Source organism: Phyllobates terribilis, unplaced genomic scaffold, assembly GCF_046119375.1.
Source record: "Phyllobates terribilis strain yellow unplaced genomic scaffold, ASM4611937v1 Scaffold_13__5_contigs__length_258822181, whole genome shotgun sequence".
Taxonomy (NCBI): domain Eukaryota; kingdom Metazoa; phylum Chordata; class Amphibia; order Anura; family Dendrobatidae; genus Phyllobates; species Phyllobates terribilis.
Genome location: NW_027362773.1, coordinates 212,162,709 through 212,182,666, shown reverse-complemented (window position 1 = coordinate 212,182,666; position 19,958 = coordinate 212,162,709). Strand labels below are relative to the sequence as shown.

The following is a 19,958-nucleotide window of genomic DNA, read 5'->3' as shown; positions in this document are numbered from 1 at the left end:
TGATCCTGAGTTACATCCTGTATTATACCCCAGAGCTGCACTCACTATTCTGCTGGTGCAGTCACTGTGTACATACATTACATTACTGATCCTGAGTTACATCCTGTATTATACTCCAGAGCTGTACTCACTATTCTGCTGGTGCAGTCACTGTGTACATACATTACATTACTGATCCTGTACTGATCCTGAGCTACATCTTGTATTATACTCCAGAGCTGTACTCACTATTCTGCTGGTACAGTCACTGTGTACATACATTACATTACTGATCCTGAGTTACATCCTGTATTATACTCCAGAGCTGCACTCACTATTCTGTACTCACTTTGTACATACATAGCTCTAGTTATAAGAATTTCACTATTGTAGGAATGTTGGTTGCATCAGTGTACTGTATACAGTGCCTACAAGTAGTATTCAACCCCCTGCAGATTTAGCTGGTTGACACATGCGGAATTAACTTGGCATTGTGACATTTGTACTGTAGATCAGCCTAGAAGTGGGAAATGCACTGCAGCAAATTTTGTTTTTGTTTTTTGTTTTGTTTTGTTTTTGAAAAACGTTAAAAGTTAATTTAGAGTGTCATTTATTATTCAACCCCTCAAACCACAAGAATTCTGTTTGGTCCCCCTAAAGTATTAAGAAGTAGTTCAGGCACCAAGAATAATGAGCTTCACATGTGTGGATTAAAGATCTCTTTTGCCAGCCTTTTCTGACTATTTAAGACCCTCCCCAAACTTGTGAACAGCACTCAGAAATGGTCAACATGGGAAAGACAAAGGAGCATTCCAAGGTCATCAGAGACAAGATCGTGGAGGGTCACAAGGCTGGCAAGGGGTACAAAACCCTTTCCAAGGAGTTGGGCCTACCTGTCTCCACTGTTGGGAGCATCATCCGTAAGTGGAAGGCTTATGGAACTACTGTTAGCCTTCCACGGCCAGGACTGCCTTTGAAAGTGTCCTCCTGTGCCGAGGCCAGGCTTGTCCGAAGAGTCAAGGCTAACCCAAGGACAACAAGGAAGGAGCTCCGGGAAGATCTCATGGCAGTGGGGACATTGGTTTCAGTCAATACCATAAGTAACGTACTCCACCGCAATGGTCTCCGTTCCAGACGAGCCCGTAAGGTACCTTTACTTTCAAAGCGTCATGTCAAGGCTCGTCTACAGTTTGCTCATGATCACTTGGAGGACTCTGAGACAGACTGGTTCAAGGTTCTATGGTCTGATGAGACCAAGATCGAGATCTTTGGTGCCAACCACACACATGACGTTTGGAGACTGGATGGCACTGCATACGACCCCAAGAATACCATCCCTACAGTCAAGCATGGTGGTGGCAGCATCATGCTGTGGGGCTGTTTCTCAGCCAAGGGGCCTGGCCATCTGGTCCGCATCCATGGGAAGATGGATAGCACGGCCTACCTGGAGATTTTGGCCAAGAACCTCCGCTCCTCCATCAAGGATCTTAAGATGGGTCGTAATTTCATCTTCCAACAAGACAACGACCCAAAGCACACAGCCAAGAAAACCAAGGCCTGGTTCAAGAGGGAAAAAGTCAAGGTGTTGGAGTGGCCTAGTCAGTCTCCTGACCTTAACCCAATTGAAAACTTGTGGAAGGAGCTCAAGAATAAAGTCCACATGAGACACCCAAAGAACCTAGATAACTTGGAGAAGATCTGCATGGAGGAGTGGGCCAAGATAACTCCACAGACCTGTGCCGGCCTGATCAGGTCTTATAAAAGACGATTATTAGCTGTAATTGCAAACAAGGGTTATTCCACAAAATATTAAATATAGGGGTTGTATAATAATTGACCCACACTTTTATGTTTAAAATTTAATAAAATTCAACTGAGCAACATAACTTTTTGGTTTGTAAGATTTATGCTTCTGTTCATAAAACCTACTCTCGTTTGCAGTTTGAAGGCTCTAACTTATTTGCATCTTATCAAACCAGCTAAATCTGCAGGGGGTTGAATACTACTTGTAGGCACTGTATGCCGTGAGGATGGTGGTGGATAATATAATTTTGCGGTTGTATTACATAATCTATATATTATATTTGTATATTCTACAATCTGAGTGTTTCTAGTAAATGTTCTCTTCTCATTCAGGAAAACGCGCTCTTGTGGTTTTGGGTCATCCGGAGCGGACGTCCTTTAATTATGCAATGAAGGAGGCCGCTGTGCAAGCTCTGGAGAGGAAGGGATGGGAGGTCACCGTATCTGATCTATACGCCATGAAGTTCAACCCCCTAGTGTCCAGAGATGATATTACAGGTACCTTCCCATATAAGTGACAAGTGGTAAAATATTATGGCTACATTTATTATGGCTAATGCTCCAGATTTTTTTCCGCCTCACTAGACACTTTTCTAAACTTTCTAAAATGTCTATCAAGAGCAACAGACCACGCACTACAGCATGTGCCACATTAATAAATTTAGCAAATATTCTGTTTGCCTCCTCTAGGTTTATGCTGTTTGTGTTGTTTTTTTTAATAACTTAGTGGGGTCTGTCTCTCTCTTCCTGCGCTTCATGTGTAGTGTGGGTTCTGTCACTCGCTCCCTGCTCTCCATTGTAGTAGGGGGTCTGTCACTCGCTCCCTGCTCTCCATTGTAGTAGGGGGTCTGTCACTCGCTCCCTGCTCTCCATTGTAGTGTGGGGTCTGTTGCGCTCTCCCTGCTCTTTATTGTAGTGCGGAGTCTGTCACTCTCTACCTGTCCTCCATGTGTAGTGTGGGGTCTGTCACTCTCTACCTGTCCTCCATGTGTAGTGCAGGGTCAGGCGCTTTCTTCCAGCCCTTCATGTGTAGTGCAGGGTCTGTCGCTCTCTCCCTGCCCTCCATAGTAGCGTGGGGTCTGTCGCTCTCTCCCTGCCCTCCATGTGTAGAGTGGGGTCTGTCGCTCTCTCCCTGCCCTCCATGTGTAGCGTGGGGTCTGTCGCTCTGTCCCTGCCCTCCATGTGTAGCGTGGGGTCTGTCGCTCTCTCCCTGCCCTCCATGTGTAGCATGGGGTCTGTCGCTCTCTCCCTGCCCTCCATGTGTAGAGTGGGGTCTGTCGCTCTCTCCCTGCCCTCCATGTGTAGCGCGGGGTCTGTCGCTCTCTCCCTGCCCTCCATGTGTAGCGCGGGGTCTGTCGCTCTCTCCCTGCCCTCCATGTGTAGCGCGGGGTCTGTCGCTCTCTCCCTGCCCTCCATGTGTAGCGTGGGGTCTGTCGCTCTCTCCCTGCCCTCCATGTGTAGCGTGGGGTCTGTCGCTCTCTCCCTGCCCTCCATGTGTAGCGTGGGGTCTGTCGCTCTCACCCTGCCCTCCATGTGTAGCGTGGGGTCTGTCGCTCTCTCCCTGCCCTCCATGTGTAGCGTGGGGTCTGTCGCTCTCTCCCTGCCCTCCATGTGTAGCGTGGGGTCTGTCGCTCTCTCCCTGCCCTCCATGTGTAGCGCGGGGTCTGTCGCTCTCTCCCTGCCCTCCATGTGTAGCGCGGGGTCTGTCGCTCTCTCCCTGCCCTCCATGTGTAGCGCGGGGTCTGTCGCTCTCTCCCTGCCCTCCATGTGTAGCGTGGGGACTGTCGCTCTCTCCCTGCCCTCCATGTGTAGCGTGGGGTCTGTCGCTCTCTCCCTGCCCTCCATGTGTAGCGTGGGGTCTGTCGCTCTCTCCCTGCCCTCCATGTGTAGCGTGGGGTCTGTCGCTCTCTCCCTGCCCTCCATGTGTAGCGTGGGGTCTGTCGCTCTCTCCCTGCCCTCCATGTGTAGCGCGGGGTCTGTCGCTCTCTCCCTGCCCTCCATGTGTAGCGCGGGGTCTGTCGCTCTCTCCCTGCCCTCCATGTGTAACGCGGGGTCTGTCGCTCTCTCCCTGCCCTCCATGTGTAGCGCGGGATCTGTCGCTCTCTCCCTGCCCTCCATGTGTAGCGTGGGGTCTGTCGCTCTCTCCCTGCCCTCCATGTGTAGCGTGGGGTCTGTCGCTCTCTCCCTGCCCTCCATGTGTAGCGTGGGGTCTGTCGCTCTCTCCCTGCCCTCCATGTGTAGCGTGGGGTCTGTCGCTCTCTCCCTGCCCTCCATGTGTAGCGCGGGGTCTGTCGCTCTCTCCCTGCCCTCCATGTGTAGCGCGGGGTCTGTCGCTCTCTCCCTGCCCTCCATGTGTAGCGCGGGGTCTGTCGCTCTCTCCCTGCCCTCCATGTGTAGCGCGGGGTCTGTCGCTCTCTCCCTGCCCTCCATGTGTAGCGCGGGGTCTGTCGCTCTCTCCCTGCCCTCCATGTGTAGCGCGGGGTCTGTTGCTCTCTCCCGGCTCTCCTGTGTGGGTAGTAGCAATATATCACAGGATAACTGGGTAAAGGAGACTGAAAACAGTGAGTTGACATTTATACAGACTTCCAATTGGGTCTTATAAAAGGGGGTTTGGGTTCAGTCTACCAGACTTTGTTTTTGTTACCGGTTACAGTGGTTTATTTCTGTCTATTTATCACATTTATATAATTTGCTTCCTCTGCAGCAGCCATTCACCTTTTACCTATGTAATGCGTGGAGAGTTATGTATGTAATATCTCCACCGTGTGCAGGAGAAGCCCAGGATCCTGACAACTTCAAATACGGCCCAGAATCTGTGACTGCCTGGAAGGAGGGACGGCTCAGCAAAGACATTGTAACGGAGCAGAAGAAGCTGGAGGCTGCGGACCTTGTGATATTTCAGGTACAATCCTGTATACACACATCTGTACTGAAAAAATTGGAGCAGATGCAAATAGGAACAATTAGGCTTCTGGTGTCATTTTTCAAAACATTTTTTTACACTTGTTTTGGTCAATGTGTTTATTTTCTATTTGTCAGTTTCCGGTGTTCTGGTTCGGACTCCCCGCCATCGTCAAGGGCTGGTTTGATCGGGTTCTAACTCAAGGATTTGCTTACAGTCTATCATCTATGTACGATAATGGACATTTTAAGGTAAGGTGGTCAATAAGTGACATTACAAAAAATGCCAGTTACGAGAAGGCATCTTAAAATTGCTCAGAAAAATTCTGTTTCTGTGAAGGCAACCATATTTAATGATCACCCAGGTTTCCCTGTTTCTTCAGGGGTTTCACCTAGCTTTCCCAGCTTCTGCTGGAGGTTTCACCTAGCTTTCCCAGCTTCTGCTGGAGGTTTCATCTAGCTTTCCCAGCTTCTGCTGGAGGCTTCACCTAGCTTTCCCAGCTTCTGCTGGAGGCTTCACCTAGCTTTCCCAGCTTCTGCTGGAGATTTCACCTAGCTTTCCCAGCTTCTGCTGGAGGTTTCACCTAGCTTTCCCAGCTTCTGCTGGAGGCTTCACCTAGCTTTCCCAGCTTCTGCTGGAGGCTTCACCTAGCTTTCCCAGCTTCTGCTGGAGGCTTCACCTAGCTTTCCCAGCTTCTGCTGGAGGCTTCACCTAGCTTTCCCAGCTTCTGCTGGAGGCTTCACCTAGCTTTCCCAGCTTCTGCTGGAGGCTTCACCTAGCTTTCCCAGCTTCTGCTGGAGGCTTCACCTAGCTTTCCCAGCTTCTGCTGGAGGCTTCACCTAGCTTTCCCAGCTTCTGCTGGAGGCTTCACCTAGCTTTCCCAGCTTCTGCTGGAGGTTTCACCTAGCTTTCCCAGCTTCTGCTGGAGGTTTCACCTAGCTTTCCCAGCTTCTGCTGGAGGCTTCACCTAGCTTTCCCAGCTTCTGCTGGAGGCTTCACCTAGCTTTCCCAGCTTCTGCTGGAGGTTTCACCTAGCTTTCCCAGCTTCTGCTGGAGGTTTCACCTAGCTTTCCCAGCTTCTGCTGGAGGTTTCACCTAGCTTTCCCATAGTGTTAAATCACAAGTTTTTAGGTCTGGGCCTGCAAGACAAATAATGCATAACTGGTTGGACTTTCACAAGCCGCCAAGACTAGATTTATATACAAGGAAGAGAAGGTCATATCTCAGGAACAGTGAGGTGCGAGAACCAAATGGCAACAGATTCAAAACAGGGACATATACACCCAGTGGGAAAAAAAAAGGTGAATCTATGTGGTCACTAAACAATGGCATTTTCTTTCTTTCCACAGAATAAAAGGGCAGTTCTGTCCTTCACGACTGGGGGGCTGGAATCCATGTACAGCCCTATTGGGATCAATGGAGACATCAATGTTCTTCTGTGGCCAGTACAGGTAAAAGGACTAATAGTTCTGTATTAAAGGATAGTGGGTGTACCGATGTCACCAGAGAGACCCCACCCCCCAAAAAAAAAAAATTGAACTAAACCACTTACACTCCCTGACAGAAGTTATCTAAATAAAAGCTTATAACCGGACGTTAAATTCATCCATTGGTTTTATAAATTATTCTTTTGAAAGCTGAAACCCTCCCAAATTTAGTTTCGGTTAAGAAAATAAATTGGCATCAATGCTGAAATATTGATCATTTAATTAACTCAGAATGGTCAGATTTTGGCAAGACAAAAGTTTTGTCGCCCACAGAAAGTAATGTGATATTCAAACAAATAATTATCTTAAAATACAAATATATGTTGCATAACATTGGTGAATGAAGTTGTGGTGCTATTTAGAGTCAGATTTAATATTTTGTGTGACTTCCATGAGCTTGAAGGACTGCATATATGTGGTTCAACAATGATTCATACAATTTATTAATGAAGTTATCGGGAATAGCAAAGAATGCAGTCTTACATGCCTCCCAGAGTTCATCTAGATTCTTTGGTTTTGTCTTCCAAGCTTCCTCTTTCATCCTACCCCAAACATGCTCAACGATGTTCATGTCTGGTGACTGGGCTGGACAGTCCTTGAGCACCTTGATCTTTTTTGCCTGGAGGAACTTTGTTGTGGAGACGGATGTATGAGATGGAGCACCATCCTGCTGCAGAATTTGACCCCTTTTATGATTTGGAATGTAAGAGGTAGCTAATACTTCTTGATATTTTAGGCTATTGATATTGCCTTCCACCTTGCAAATGTTTCGCACACCCCATACGGAGTGTAACCCCAGATCATGATCTTGCCACCCAATGTAACTGTTTTCTGGGTGTATTTTGGATCCATACGGGCTCCAGTAGGTCTCTTGCAGTATTTGCGGCAGCTGTGGTGTAATTCTACTGAAGATTCATCAGAGAAATCCAGCGTCCATCTGTTTAGCAGGCTGTGGGACTTTGCAAATGCCACACTGTTTTTTATTTGCCTTTTGTTTAGTGCTGGCTTCTGGGCACTGATTCGACCATGGAGGCCATTTCGAGACAGAATCCTACAAACTGTTCTAGTTGACACAGGGACTTGAGGTGACCAGGCCTGTTGGAGCTCTGCTGCAGTGGAAGAGGGGCTTGCTTTGGATTTTCTAACCAAGAAACGTTCCTCCTGAGCAGTTGTCTTGTGGGGTCTGCCGGACCTGAGCTTGTCAAACACATCTCCAGTCTCTTCAAATCTTTTTTTAATTCTTTGTACTTGACGCTGAGACACATTAAAGGTGCCAGCCACCTCTGCAGTGGATCTGGTCTTCAGCCTCTTGATAATCAAGGCTTTGGTCGCAGGGTGGATTTTTGGCATGTTGTCAGAGCTCAAGTTGCAGTTCAAGTGAAGGTCTGGGGTGCTGGGTTTCTTCTTATACACACCCACTAATTAACCAGTCATTTACTGAGCACTGGTGAGGATGTAAACTAGGATTGTGTGCATTATATGACCAGGCGACAAAACTTTTGTCTTCCCAAAATCTGACCATTCTGTGTTCATTAAATGATCAATATTTCAGCATTGATGCCAATTTATTTTCTTAACCTATACCAAATTTGGGAGGGTTTCAGCTTTCAAAAGATTAATTTATAAAACCAATGGATGAATTTAACGTCCGGCTATAAGCTTTTATTTGCATAACATGGATAAGCGACATAACTTCTGTCAGGGAGTGTATACGGGTATATGGGGGACTTGGAGCCTGTAAAAGTCATTCCTGGAGCATAGCTTGTAGAGGTTTGCATAAACAAATTTTGTATGCAAATTAGGGGGCTTCGGGTGCACTGAGCCTTTTGGCTATGATGTGCCCCCTGAATTTGCATTGTGAGCACTTGATATCTTGATTAACCGGTCACACACAGTGTCAGTGTGCAGCTGCAGAGCCCTTGAATGAGTTTTGCCCTATCAATCAAGAAGCTCCATGCACATTTGTCAGTCCCATAGAAGTGAATGGAGTGGTGGTCGCATATGCGCCCCCTTGCTCCTATTCTTGGTCCAGTGATCATACTTTTATCTATTATTCTGTGTATAGACGATAAATGTATGAAGTGGAAAAGCATTTAAATCTGAGAGATCAAAGCTGTTTTGAAAAAGGCAGAGCTGAATTACCAGGCACAGCCTATGGCACAGGGTGGCGCTGCTTCTGTACAACCCCTTTAGCTTCTTTGTTCTCTTTCCACAGAGAGGGATCTTGCACTTTTGTGGCTTCCAAGTGCTGGAGCCTCAGATCAATTACAGCATTACGCACACTCCTCCTGAAAAACGATCCCTCATCCTGGATGCCTGGCAAGCTCGCCTGGACAACATCTGGGAAGAAAAACCCATTCATTTTGCAGCCAATGAGGATTTTGACCTTTCCTTTGCAGGAGGCTTCGTACTGAAAAAAGAAGTGGTAGAGAAGAACGCAAAGAGCAAATATGGGTTTACTGTAGGTCAGCACGGGGGTAAGGCCTTCCCCCCTGACAATCAAGTAAAAGCGGGCTGCACCAAGCTCTGAGCTATGTCCAATAAAACAATCTTGTATTTTCCTGTACTTAGTCTTCCTTTTCATATGATCCACAATGAGGACTTATAGGATGTACACAAAAGCCTAGCATTCTACTGAAAAGGACATATGAAAAGATCACTGGCTGAAATATGATGACCGAGACTGATCTCCATACAATGAGCATGTATGGACTATCAGCATCTGCCAAATGTCCCTTTTAGCAGGATGCTAAATGACCTCTGACCGGAAAATAAATAAATATATATATATATATGTAGCCTGTTGGAAGCCGTTTAACATCCACCATCGGCTATTGTAAACCCACCATTACTGTACAAGCATGCTTAAAAATAAAAATTTGTCTCCACCTACTGGAGGTTTCTGCGTACTGCAACATATTGTAAAATTTTTACAAAGTTCTTTTCCATCCAGTTCTATAACTAGAAATTAATGACTTATCAGTTTCTGCAAATGGTGAGTGACAAGAAATATAGTAGTCAATATAGCACTTAAGAGGAATGTCATAAAAACCTGATCTAAACAGTATGTATTTTAGATCTCTAAAAAAAAAAAAAAAAAAAGAAGTAAGTTTGCTGGTAATGAGAAAAGAGAAAAACATCAGATATGACAACTTGCAGTGTTCAATCATTAGGCCTAATATTAGACTCCTACTGCCTGTTCTTCACACAGACTTTAGCAGCTATTGACTGATTTGTACCAAATTATTTTGTATAGAAGTATTAACTGAGCATATTCTAATCTTTGCAAAGGTCATTGTACAGAGAGGGCTAAGAGGTGAGCTGTGACATCACCTATTGTGAATGGGGGGGGGGGGTCTGGTATTATCTACTGTATATAGAGGTGTCATCAGTCATTGTACAGGAGGAGGAGGTGAGCTGTGACATCACCTATTGTGAATGGTGGATCCGGTGTCATCTACTGTATATAGAGGTGTTATCAGTCGTTGAACAGGAGGAGGTGAGCTGTGATATCACCTATTGTGAATGGGGGATCCAGTATTATCTACTGTATATAGAGGTGTTGAGTCATTGTACAGGAGGGGGAGGAGGTGAACTGTGACCACCTATTGTGAATGGTGGTTCTGAACACTTCTATATATTTGATATCAGTTATTTTAATTATATATTTGGTGATCATGAGACTGCTGAAAATTATAGCCAGTGTGAAAATTGCAAGGTTGGTAGTGTTTTCTTTTTTTAAAGATAGTGATTTGTATTTGTGGAAAAAATACATTGAACATAAAAACCCAATTTAAAGGGGTTGTCCACCCTTGGTGAAAGCTGCAGCGTGCCAATTCCTAATGGTGTGTAATGTGCACATAGTTAGGATTTGGCTCCACTTGTTGGTTCTAGTGGTCATCATGTGCCGACTAGTCTCAGACACTTATCTAAACAGAAAATTGTGAAACGTGGAAGAAACTCTAGTCTAGTGACCGAAAGTACAGACTACTAGAACCGGAGCGTGAGGCTCCGGAGATGGAGCGGTGAGCGGAGATTGTACATTTCACACTGTTAGGAATTGACGAGCTGCAGCGCTTGCCAAAGATTTCACCAAGGGTGATCAATACCTTTAAATGTAATTTGCTGATGATGCATTCTCTTTAAGATACCAGAATATAACTTGCAGTAGTCTTAGTGACAGCTGCTATAATATTATAGTCCTCCGTTTAATAATGAGAACGCTATGTCCCATTTTGACCTTAAAATGAATGAGGCGAGGCACGCGATCTGAAAACTTTCAATGTTTTTATTGATTTGAGCAGTTTACAGAAATATAATTGCAAAGAGTATACAAATGTCCCGATAGAAGCAAAATATCCTTTGTTTAATATTTAACACGTTATTACAAGATTGCTAAAAACAATAAAAATACCTCTGCCACTCGACAGAACAAACTGCTTGTAGTTGGTAGAAAATACACTGCTGCTCGTGCCCCCCGGAGCCGTGCCCTGCACTGCTCACTACTGGGAGGGGGATGGAGAGGCTGGGTAGGTAGTTCTGGTGCCCCCTATACCACTCAATTAACCCCCCCACACACACACACTGGCTGCTGCAGCTTCTTGCCTTGTATTACACATCAAAACACAAGACCACCGGCGGCGGTCAGCAGCCGCGGATATGTAACCGGTGGAAGCTTGTGACACCAGGTCAGGAGTGTGAGATCTGATGTGTTGTATCTAAACCGTCTAGTTCGGGGGTCTGCTGTTGTGGCATGCTGGTAGTTGTGGTTCCACAACAGCTGGAAAGCCACAGGTAGCTGATCTTGGTATTGTATGACTAGCTCCAGTATGATCATTATGGATCCTACTGAAAGTCCAGAATATAAAGCAGATGTTAGTGTTCAGTCTGTAGTGTTCGATGTCTCACTCAGTAATGTTTGTGACAGATAGAAATATAAAATCCACTCCAAATAAAGCGGAAAATCTGATCTGTGGTCTATTTCTGGGGCTCAGCGTGGCGACAGTGGTTGTCAGACTCCTTTCTGTTGTCATTCTCAATAACAGGCAGAAGATATGTCCAGTGAACTTTGCAAAGTCTGACCACCCCATTACAGCACTAGCCACATTGCAGGCCACTGACTACAGCGAACAAGGTAAGGAAACATTTAAATAATACATCGCAATATTCAATAAATTATTAATAGGTGTTGGGGGATCTGATTAAGAATGATCATGTTGCAGTACATCGTGGGGATCACTTTTATGACAATGTATGAACTCTATACTCACAATCTTATGGCTAGGTTGGGAAGGTGGACACTACACTATGTAAAGCCACGCTTTAAAATCTACCATAGAGCAATGTAGGGAGAAATGACTGCACACATTATGGAGCTTCCAGTAAAAGTCTTGCTGGTCATTATGCATATGTAAGGCCAAAAACCGATGCCCATCCTCGTCTCATCCTGCCTGACTGGTGTAAAATCAAAAGTTGCTAAACTTTTTAAAAAATGCAACAAAGTAATACAATTTCAGAGTTATTAAAAACTTACAGACCACTAAATAAGATCTGCATCCACTAAACAGAATAAGGGCCATGTTATATCATCCGTGCTCCGGCCTCATATGTGCGTATGAGTCAGTGAGGCGCCAGATATCACGAACACAACTACAGATTCATATTACCATTATATTCATATTAAATCATGTATCATTATATATATTGTTTCTCCAGGCCATTTAGGGTCACTTCACTAAAACCTCTGCCATTTAAGGCTGGTTACAGGATTCAAAAATATATTCAAAAAAAGTGGACCTCCACTCATTAATTTGCACCTCCTGTTACAGTGGAAATTCAATATGAAGGCAGTCATATTGATGGATGAAACTAATTGTCGAGGTGGAGACATTTTCTGTTTAATTTTATTAAGTCTAAATAACTAAGCCACTTGGGTGAAGGTGGTTAAATTACTGGTGTAAAATTACTTATTGAGGCAGAAACATTTTCTATTTAATTTTATTAAGCCTAAGTAACTTTAAGCCACTTGGGTGAAGGTGGTTAAATTACTGGTTTAAGATTCAGAATACAAACCAGCTTTGTAACTTGTGAGAATAGATAAAAAAAAGCTTCAAACACAGATGGTGGAAGCTACAGATGAGTCTACTTTTACAGGGAATATAGCAGAAACCCAACCCCTTTTCTTTGGCCTTGAATATAGCACAATATAACCCTTGGATCTGTGAAGCGTAAGTTTCACAATCTGCTCAAGGGCTGCCATTTCTGGACCAGCTATGAATCAGGTCCCTTGGCCCTAAGTCAACCTCCTGCTGAGTTTGGGTCAGGAGACCTGAGACTGATCCAGAAAAAGTGGTCCATACTGGGAAACTTGCACATGTGAAGTCAGCACCTGCCGCCGTAGTATAAGGTCATTGTCAGTTTGCAGTCTGTATTATACCTGTAAGGTCATGAATGAAGTTCAGCACTGCTGGCTCCTTGTGTTGGGAGGATAGGATGCATACAGAACTATGTGAAGGAACTACAGACCGTATTAAATAAAAAAAAAACCCGCCCCCTTCTCCATACCTACCTGCCTGCCCATACACCCCTGACCCTACTCCATATAAAGCAGCATTTCCAGTTCTTCCCCGTCCCCTTACCAAAGGAGCTACAGAGACGAAGACGGACAAAATCTGCCACAAATGTGTGCAAAAAGAATATCTTCTGTATAGTATTTATATATAAACCTTTTCTTTTTTTTTTTTATATACTTCTTATTTATACTTTTGCTAACGCACTTTGTTCAGTACATGTAGCAAAGAGCTAAATACAAAATAGAGCTTTCAATAAATGGAAAAAAAAAAGCAAAAAAACCCCAAAAACCCCCAAAATTAAAACACATTAGATAAAAACCATTCGAAAAACTTGAAACGATTGAAAACGAGAATTAGATGGCCGCCGTTGGGCCTCGCTGTGAAGAAAAACAAAAAGCTTCCCTTCATATAGACCTGCACTACTGAAACTGTTAAAAATCAGGGGACTGGGTGTTTTTTTTTCTCCTTTTTTTAAAGCATTTTGGCTACGGCATCTCACGATGATTAGCCAAGCCCAAAAAAAAAGCGTCCGATTGAAGAATTGATGGATTACAGAAGACACATACAAAGAAAACGAGCAACTAGAAATGGATTAGATACCAAAATATATCTACATGGCTCAATAAAAGTAAAAGTCGCTGCATCTGTCGCCCACCAGAGGGCAGCAGAAGACAGGTTTAAGTGCAGCATTAATTGCCTAAAAAGGTCACAACCATCGCTCCTCCGACCTCAGCGAGAATGGCCGTAGGGGCACGGGACCCGTTCTACAAAGCGCCATCCTCACTTGCTAACACAGCATACAACTATCACAGCTTCTTGGGAGGGAGATTAAATGGATTCCTTCAGGGCCAAAAAAACAAACAAAAAAGAAATAAAATAGGAAGAAAAAAAAAATATATATATATATTATATACATATTTATATATCATACATACACGCCTACATAAAACACACGGACATAAAAGGTGAAATAAGAGGTAAACATCACAACCACTGGAGAAAGTCGCTGAGCGCCCCCCGCAGGGTTTGGGGGCGATGTTACAGCTTTCTGGAGTATGACATCATATTAGCTATGTAGTCTTGGTCGCTAAATACTGAAGAAAGATGAGTATGAGGCGGGGGAGCATAACACTAAAAACCGATTCTACTTGGACCGTGACCGATAAAAAACCAAAGCATCCTGTTTCGGTGAAATCGCATTGACGCTGCTCCGGCTGCATCTGGAAGGGAAGAAGAAAAATGATAAAATGTGATAATAAAATGGGACATATTAGGACATTTAAAAGGAGGTGTCCTACTTCTAACATACAGCTGATATGATGTGCTGTTACTTGCAGATCAACTAGTAAGACACCTATGAATCAGTGGAGGTCTGAGCACTGGGAACCCCACCGGTCACAAGAAGAGGTCCCATGCAAGTTAACATTCAGGAACAGTACTGCACCATATATGGAGGGGGGGGTAACATATGCCCTGTCTCTTACATTCACCCATGAAAGAGGATTGGGTTGTGGTCGCCTTTCCTGTGAATAGGTAATGAACGTCATTGGTGGGATAGTCACTTTAACCCCTTCCCGATATAGTAAGTACATATACAGATAAGGTGGATGCTGGCTGTGTTTTAACCCAATGAATGTGCTACAGCAGGCCCCCCCTCCCCCATCGCCGCCATCTTGGTGGGTGGGCATCTATAGTACTATTAAAATAAGTCTCCTGACAAAACATGTAAATAAGTAGTTAAACCATTTAAAAAGAAAAATAAATTGACCCCTTTTTCCCCACTCAAAAAATAAAAAAAAAAATACATAACTGGTATCGCCGCCTTCATAAAAATCCGATCTATCAAAATATAAATAACTCAAATAAATATAAAAAAAAACCAAAAGCCACAAATTCTATATTCCCGTCAATGCACTGGTCCCTCCACAAAAAAAACAATGCAAAGGGATCAAAGCGTTGAATTTATCCCAAAATGGTCCCAATAAAAAAATACAACTCAGCATACAAAAAACCAAGCCACTGATGGTAAAACAAAACAAAAAAATAAATAAAAAGTTATGGTTTTTAGAAAATGGGGGCATTGACCAATTGAAAAAAAAAACAGGAAAAGATTTAATAACAAAATTTAAAGGTTTTGTGTATAGAGAGATGTCTGGTCCTGGTCTCATTAATTTAGACGGAGGATCTACGCTCTCCACTTACCGCTTAAAAAGAGCTGGACATGTTGTTCCCCTGGTTGTGGAGAGACACCAGTAAGTCACTGATTTTCTCCATGTTCTGATCTGTTGTCATTGAGGAATTCTCATTCATTTGCTGAGATAGGAGTGTGGTCACCGTCTGTCCGTCTCCTTGGGGTTGGCCTGGCTGAGCTAGCGCCATCATCTGGTCAGGTAATGATCCGGCTCCTGGAGACATCAGCTGACTGCAGTCTGTAGGGAGAACACATTGGATTAGTCGTTTCTTTACCAATGCTACAATAATAATCCCCCATAGCAATCATCACTAAAACTGTGATTGAGCCCCAGACACCCCAGTAATCTGCAAGAAAAAGGGGTATAAGCCACCAAATATTTAGATAAAGGGTTCCTTAAAAAGATGATATGAAAATGAGAACCGTGTCATAGAAAATATTAAAAATCTCTTTAATCACTCACCCCCTCCTTTTCCCCTCTTTCATTTGCAATCTGAGCTGACAAAGAGATGTAGGATTGTACAACAGACTGGTACAGGTAGGAAGTTAATTAACCAGGTTAAATTACCATGCAAGAGCTTCTTGTAGGACAAAGAGCTGTACAATTGACAGGTAATTGAGACTTGGACAGCCATAGAGACATTTGTTGACGCATAGACACAGTTTAACATATGGGCCAGGTGACTGACGATGTGTATTGCGTATAGATAAAAAGTACAAAAATTGAATCGATAGGAAACATCTCATTAAGGATCAAAGGGAATATATCACAAATTAGAATAGCATTGTGCTTCACATTTGCACATTTCTTTCATCCCCAGGCATTTGCTGGATGCAGAGGCACTGAAAGAAAATATAGAATAGAGGAATTTCTATAAATCAGAGTGGTAGGAGACATATATTTTTAGCGGTAGGGCTAATTGGGGAATAATATGCATATTTTTTCAAATCTGTGAGCCCAGCTGATGAGCCGTAAATCAACAGTGCAAAGATACCTCACGGCAGCTGGGTCATGTTTGATCTCTAAGGAAAGATAAAATCCCAATAAAAATACGGTGTCAATCTCCAACTTCTAAGACCATCCGATGAGGAGTTCTCATAAGTTGGGGGATTTCATAAAATCATGAAGGGCTGAGACCAGCTCACAACCCGGCCCTTGTGAGGTCATCACAGGGGAGTGTGCGGGTGGGACTCAGGGGGCTGATAAAAGATCAAGCAGAATTAGGATCGTCGTTTGTGCTGAGAGATACATATCCGTGTATGCAGGGACCACGTTCACGTAACAGCCAATCGAAGTGCTCTCCTTCGGCTAAACTGAATAGTCTCTGCGATCGGTATAGTAAGTTCTTCAGTTAATCCCTTTTATTTTCTGTGACTGTATATGCTGTATTGTTTTGTCCCCTTAGTAAAATCTTTTGTATATTTTTCATAAACACTGCCCCCCTTTGGATTAAATATAAAATTTAATAGTTGTTTATTTTGTTCTGTAATCGTGCCTCCCCCAAAGCCATATACGCTACCAGAGAAAAAAAAAAAAATGGATTGGTGGTGGCAGTGAGTAGTGTGGGGGTTGTCGTGGAGTTAGCAGTGATCATACGGTGGTATATACACATATTCCATGTGTTGGAGTCCGGAGGTGTATATGTCATATGCTCACTGTTAGCTTTCCGATAACTAATTAGTGAGAGCAGCCTGCAGTCTCCTCGGTTGATCGTCGGCCAATCATGTATTTGTCCGGACAACAGGAGGCAGCACAGAGCTGTTCACTCCAAAGATCACAGTGGGTCTCTGTGATGTTTGGGATCTAAATCCCTGACACTTTGCATTTCCCACGATGGTCCATAGCAGTGCATGCTCTGCAGAGACTGAACCAGCAGGGGATGAGAAGACTAACAAGAAGTAAAATATTGGGTTGTAACTTACTGTTTTGGATTCCAAACAGGAACATCCCAGTGGCCTGTGGTGATGACGCTGATGGCCCCTGCATCTGACTCATGGCGCCCCCTGCTGCGCTGTGAAACATGGCAGCCTGCTGCTGAGGAGGGGGAGTGGTCCCCTGGATGGACTGAGAGTACATGCTGCTCTGCTGCAGCTCCGCCTGGCCCATACTGTTCTGCAGGGCTGACATGGACGCTGGGGACATGTATAGCGCCACCTGCTGCTCTGGAGAGGTGGGTGAGGCTTGAACGAGCTGGAGCTGCGAGGAGCTGTGAAACATGGATGACTGCTGTTGCTCATGCTGAGAGGTAACCGGGCTCTGAGCCTGGAAGTCCATGTTCTGCGCATGAAATAAGGCTTGGTTCTGCTGATCCTGGGTTGCCATCGGCTCCTGGCTCTGACTGAACAGCATACTTTGCTGCTGCTCTTGTACAGCCATATTGGCCATAGAGCTTTGTGCACTAAAGAGGATGTTCTGAGTCTGCTCGTGGGCTGAAGGATTGCCCTGCATGCCCACCATGGAGTGCGCGGCCTGAAAAATGGCCGCCTGTTGGTTTTGTGCTTGGAACAGGTTCTGCGGCGGCTGCTGCTGCTCCTGGGCCATCGCTGAACTCTGAATATGGGACAGCTGGGCTTGTTGCTGGAAGGCCGCTTGCTGCTCCGGGCTCGTGCCTCCCTGCAACTGTGGGAGGGAGTTCTGGCTGGAGAAGAACGACAGCGGCTTCTCTTGAGGCACTTGGCTGCTCTGTAGAGAGCTCATAGTGTACATATTCGTGGCCGACTGCTCGGCAGGAGACGTGATTGATTCTTGCGGATGGAAAAGTGAAGCCTGCATCTGCTCTTGAGAAGAAGAGGTGCTCTGATGCTGCCCGAGGGAGCCTGAAGGGTGAAAGAGACTTCCTTGGGTGTCTTGAGACAAAGTTTGGTTATCTGCCATGGTATTCTGGGAGTGGAACAGCGGAGCGTGCGAGTGTGGAGACTGCTGGAGAAAATTACCTTGCTGGAGGGCCATCATGTCCCCAGCTTGTTGGAACAGTCCGCTCCCTTGCTGCTGACCACCAGTTGTCTGGACCCCGAGCATGTCTTCAGTGGGCGAGAAAAGGTTAACTTGGGCTTGCCCGTCCCCGCTGTGCTGCATTTGGACGATGGACTGGAAAACGCTGCTCTGCATCTGTTCTGACTGGTTTGGGGAATTGTCATTGTCTGTCGGCGTGGAAGATTGGTAGAGACTCGAGCTGGGGGCAGATACTTGCTGCTGCCCAGAGCTCCCATCATTCCCAGTGACTCCAGGTGTGGAGAACATGTCACACTGCATCTGCATCTCTTCGCTGGCAGTGAGGCCGCTCATTAGGTGAGAACCCTGCTGGTACACGGGGGACTGGATGCTTCCTGCACCTGGACTCTGAGTTTGGAATAGGTCAGCTTGCATTGGCCCTGGTGCCTGGTGGATACTTTGCTGCATTTCCATGACCATGGATGCATTTGTTTCCATTGCTTGCTGCTGACTAGTCATGGCGTTCTCAGCTTGCTGAAGAAGACTTTCAGGCCTCCCGGAGAGGACGTTTTCAGCTCTGCTGTGCACAGAGTCAGGGGAAGAAAACATGCTCTGACTGGGAGCATTCTGCATCGAACCAATGAGCTGAAATATCCCAGACTTGATCTGTTCTTCTACCTGCCCCATTGCAGACTGCTCGTTTTCACCCCCACCTTGGCTAGAAAACAAGACACAGGATAACTGCTGCTGAGCCTCCAGGACTTGTTGGACCAGGTCCACCTCTGTGCTGCTGCTGCTCACCCCGGACTGAAAGTTGCCGGACTGAAGCTGGTGAATGGTGTTCTGCATCTGGGTGCTGGATGGGGAAAATAAGCTGTTAGACATCTGCTGCTGCAAAGTCTGAGCCTGCTCCTGTAACGCAGGCTGCTGGGCCTGCTGTGAAGCTTCTGCCATTTGTGTCAGGGCGACCATGGTCCGATCTGACTGCAGGGCGTCTCGGCTCTGGGACTCCATGGCCTGAAACGCCGTTGTCTGCTGCATGATGGCGTTCTCGCTCTGGCTTGGAGGTGATGCTTGGAAAGTGCTGGGCTGAGCAATGTCTTGGGGTTGGAGGGTGGACAGCGGCTCGGGGCTGAAAACTTGCACCTGAATCGGGGCCTGCTGCTCGTTCTCAGGGGGAAGGTGGGTGACGGGAGATGAAAAAGACCCACTGCCGGGCGAACTCTCCAGGTTCTGCTGGGCCGATACCACAATCTTGGATGTCTGCTAGAACAAAAGAAAAAAAAAAAAAGAAAAAAAATATCACTCAATGAAACTTTTGGCAAATAACATCCAAGACGTCAGCAAATATGGCTCAGTGAACAAAATGGACAACCTCAATCAAAATGCCCATCCGTTGGGGAAAACGTAACAGCGAAGGATCTTTTTAGTCATCTGGCAGTCATCTTCTTAAGAGGATGAAAGACTGTGATAGACAGCATGGACTGATAATAGTATGGCTGCATCGGCAGAACAATCATTCACCAGATCGTCCATTCAGCCATCAACCTGCTTCGTGTATGGCCACCTCTACACTGCAGACATTTCCAAGCTTTAGAAAAAGAGTATACATATTTTACCACTGGGGGGCACTACAGGACTAAAATTTTTATATGTAAATCTGCATTGATTGCTCCCCTCTGTGTATACTCTTAGATGTGGGTATACACATGGCTTTGATCTGTGACTAGTCTCAAGGGGTTGTCCCGTACACAACATTTACCACATACCCATATGATAGATGGCACATGTATGATTGGTGGGGGGGTCCGTCACTAAATCACCAGATAGGGTGTCCCAGACTCCCCCATGTGCGACCAATGCTCGAAAACATAAATAGGAGGATAATGGAGCAGTGATTGCACATACTTAATAATGCGGCAGATTCAGAGGACATTAGACCTTCCCAGTGGTGGTCCCAGTAGTCGCACCCTCAGTGATTGTGCATTTAATCACCTATCCTGTGGATAAGATATCATATATATTGGTTTATGTGACTGCCCCTTTAAACCACTTCTCCGCTCTTCCACCATGCTTTAAACTGCATTTTTTT

At 45.3% G+C, this 19,958-nt stretch overlaps 2 protein-coding genes across 12 annotated transcripts in view; one reads left to right on the top strand and one right to left on the bottom strand.

Annotated features, from left to right (window-relative positions):
• Nucleotides 1-9,063, top strand: part of LOC141174361 (NAD(P)H dehydrogenase [quinone] 1-like) — a 29,886-nt gene extending 20,823 nt beyond the window's left edge. The window contains exons 2-6 of the mRNA XM_073659255.1: nucleotides 2,116-2,280; nucleotides 4,554-4,684; nucleotides 4,822-4,935; nucleotides 6,034-6,135; nucleotides 8,387-9,063. Of these exons, the coding sequence (XP_073515356.1) occupies nucleotides 2,116-2,280; nucleotides 4,554-4,684; nucleotides 4,822-4,935; nucleotides 6,034-6,135; nucleotides 8,387-8,701 (827 nt within the window). The 3' untranslated portion in view covers nucleotides 8,702-9,063. The remainder of the gene's footprint in view (nucleotides 1-2,115; nucleotides 2,281-4,553; nucleotides 4,685-4,821; nucleotides 4,936-6,033; nucleotides 6,136-8,386) is intronic.
• Nucleotides 9,064-10,441: 1,378 nt separating this feature from the next.
• The window catches only part of NFAT5 (nuclear factor of activated T cells 5), a 72,151-nt gene continuing 62,634 nt past the window's right edge, over nucleotides 10,442-19,958 (bottom strand). For 8 of the 11 annotated variants that reach the window (XM_073659237.1, XM_073659241.1, XM_073659239.1 and 5 more), the window contains 3 exons: nucleotides 16,858-19,132; nucleotides 14,946-15,172; nucleotides 10,442-13,963 (listed from right to left, as the gene is read on the bottom strand). In XM_073659237.1, coding sequence (XP_073515338.1) covers nucleotides 14,949-15,172; nucleotides 16,858-19,132 — 2,499 coding nt within the window. In that variant the 3' untranslated portion in view covers nucleotides 10,442-13,963; nucleotides 14,946-14,948. The remainder of the gene's footprint in view (nucleotides 13,964-14,945; nucleotides 15,173-16,857; nucleotides 19,133-19,958) is intronic. The other 3 variants (XM_073659238.1, XM_073659240.1, XM_073659247.1) reach the window with 1 other exon arrangement.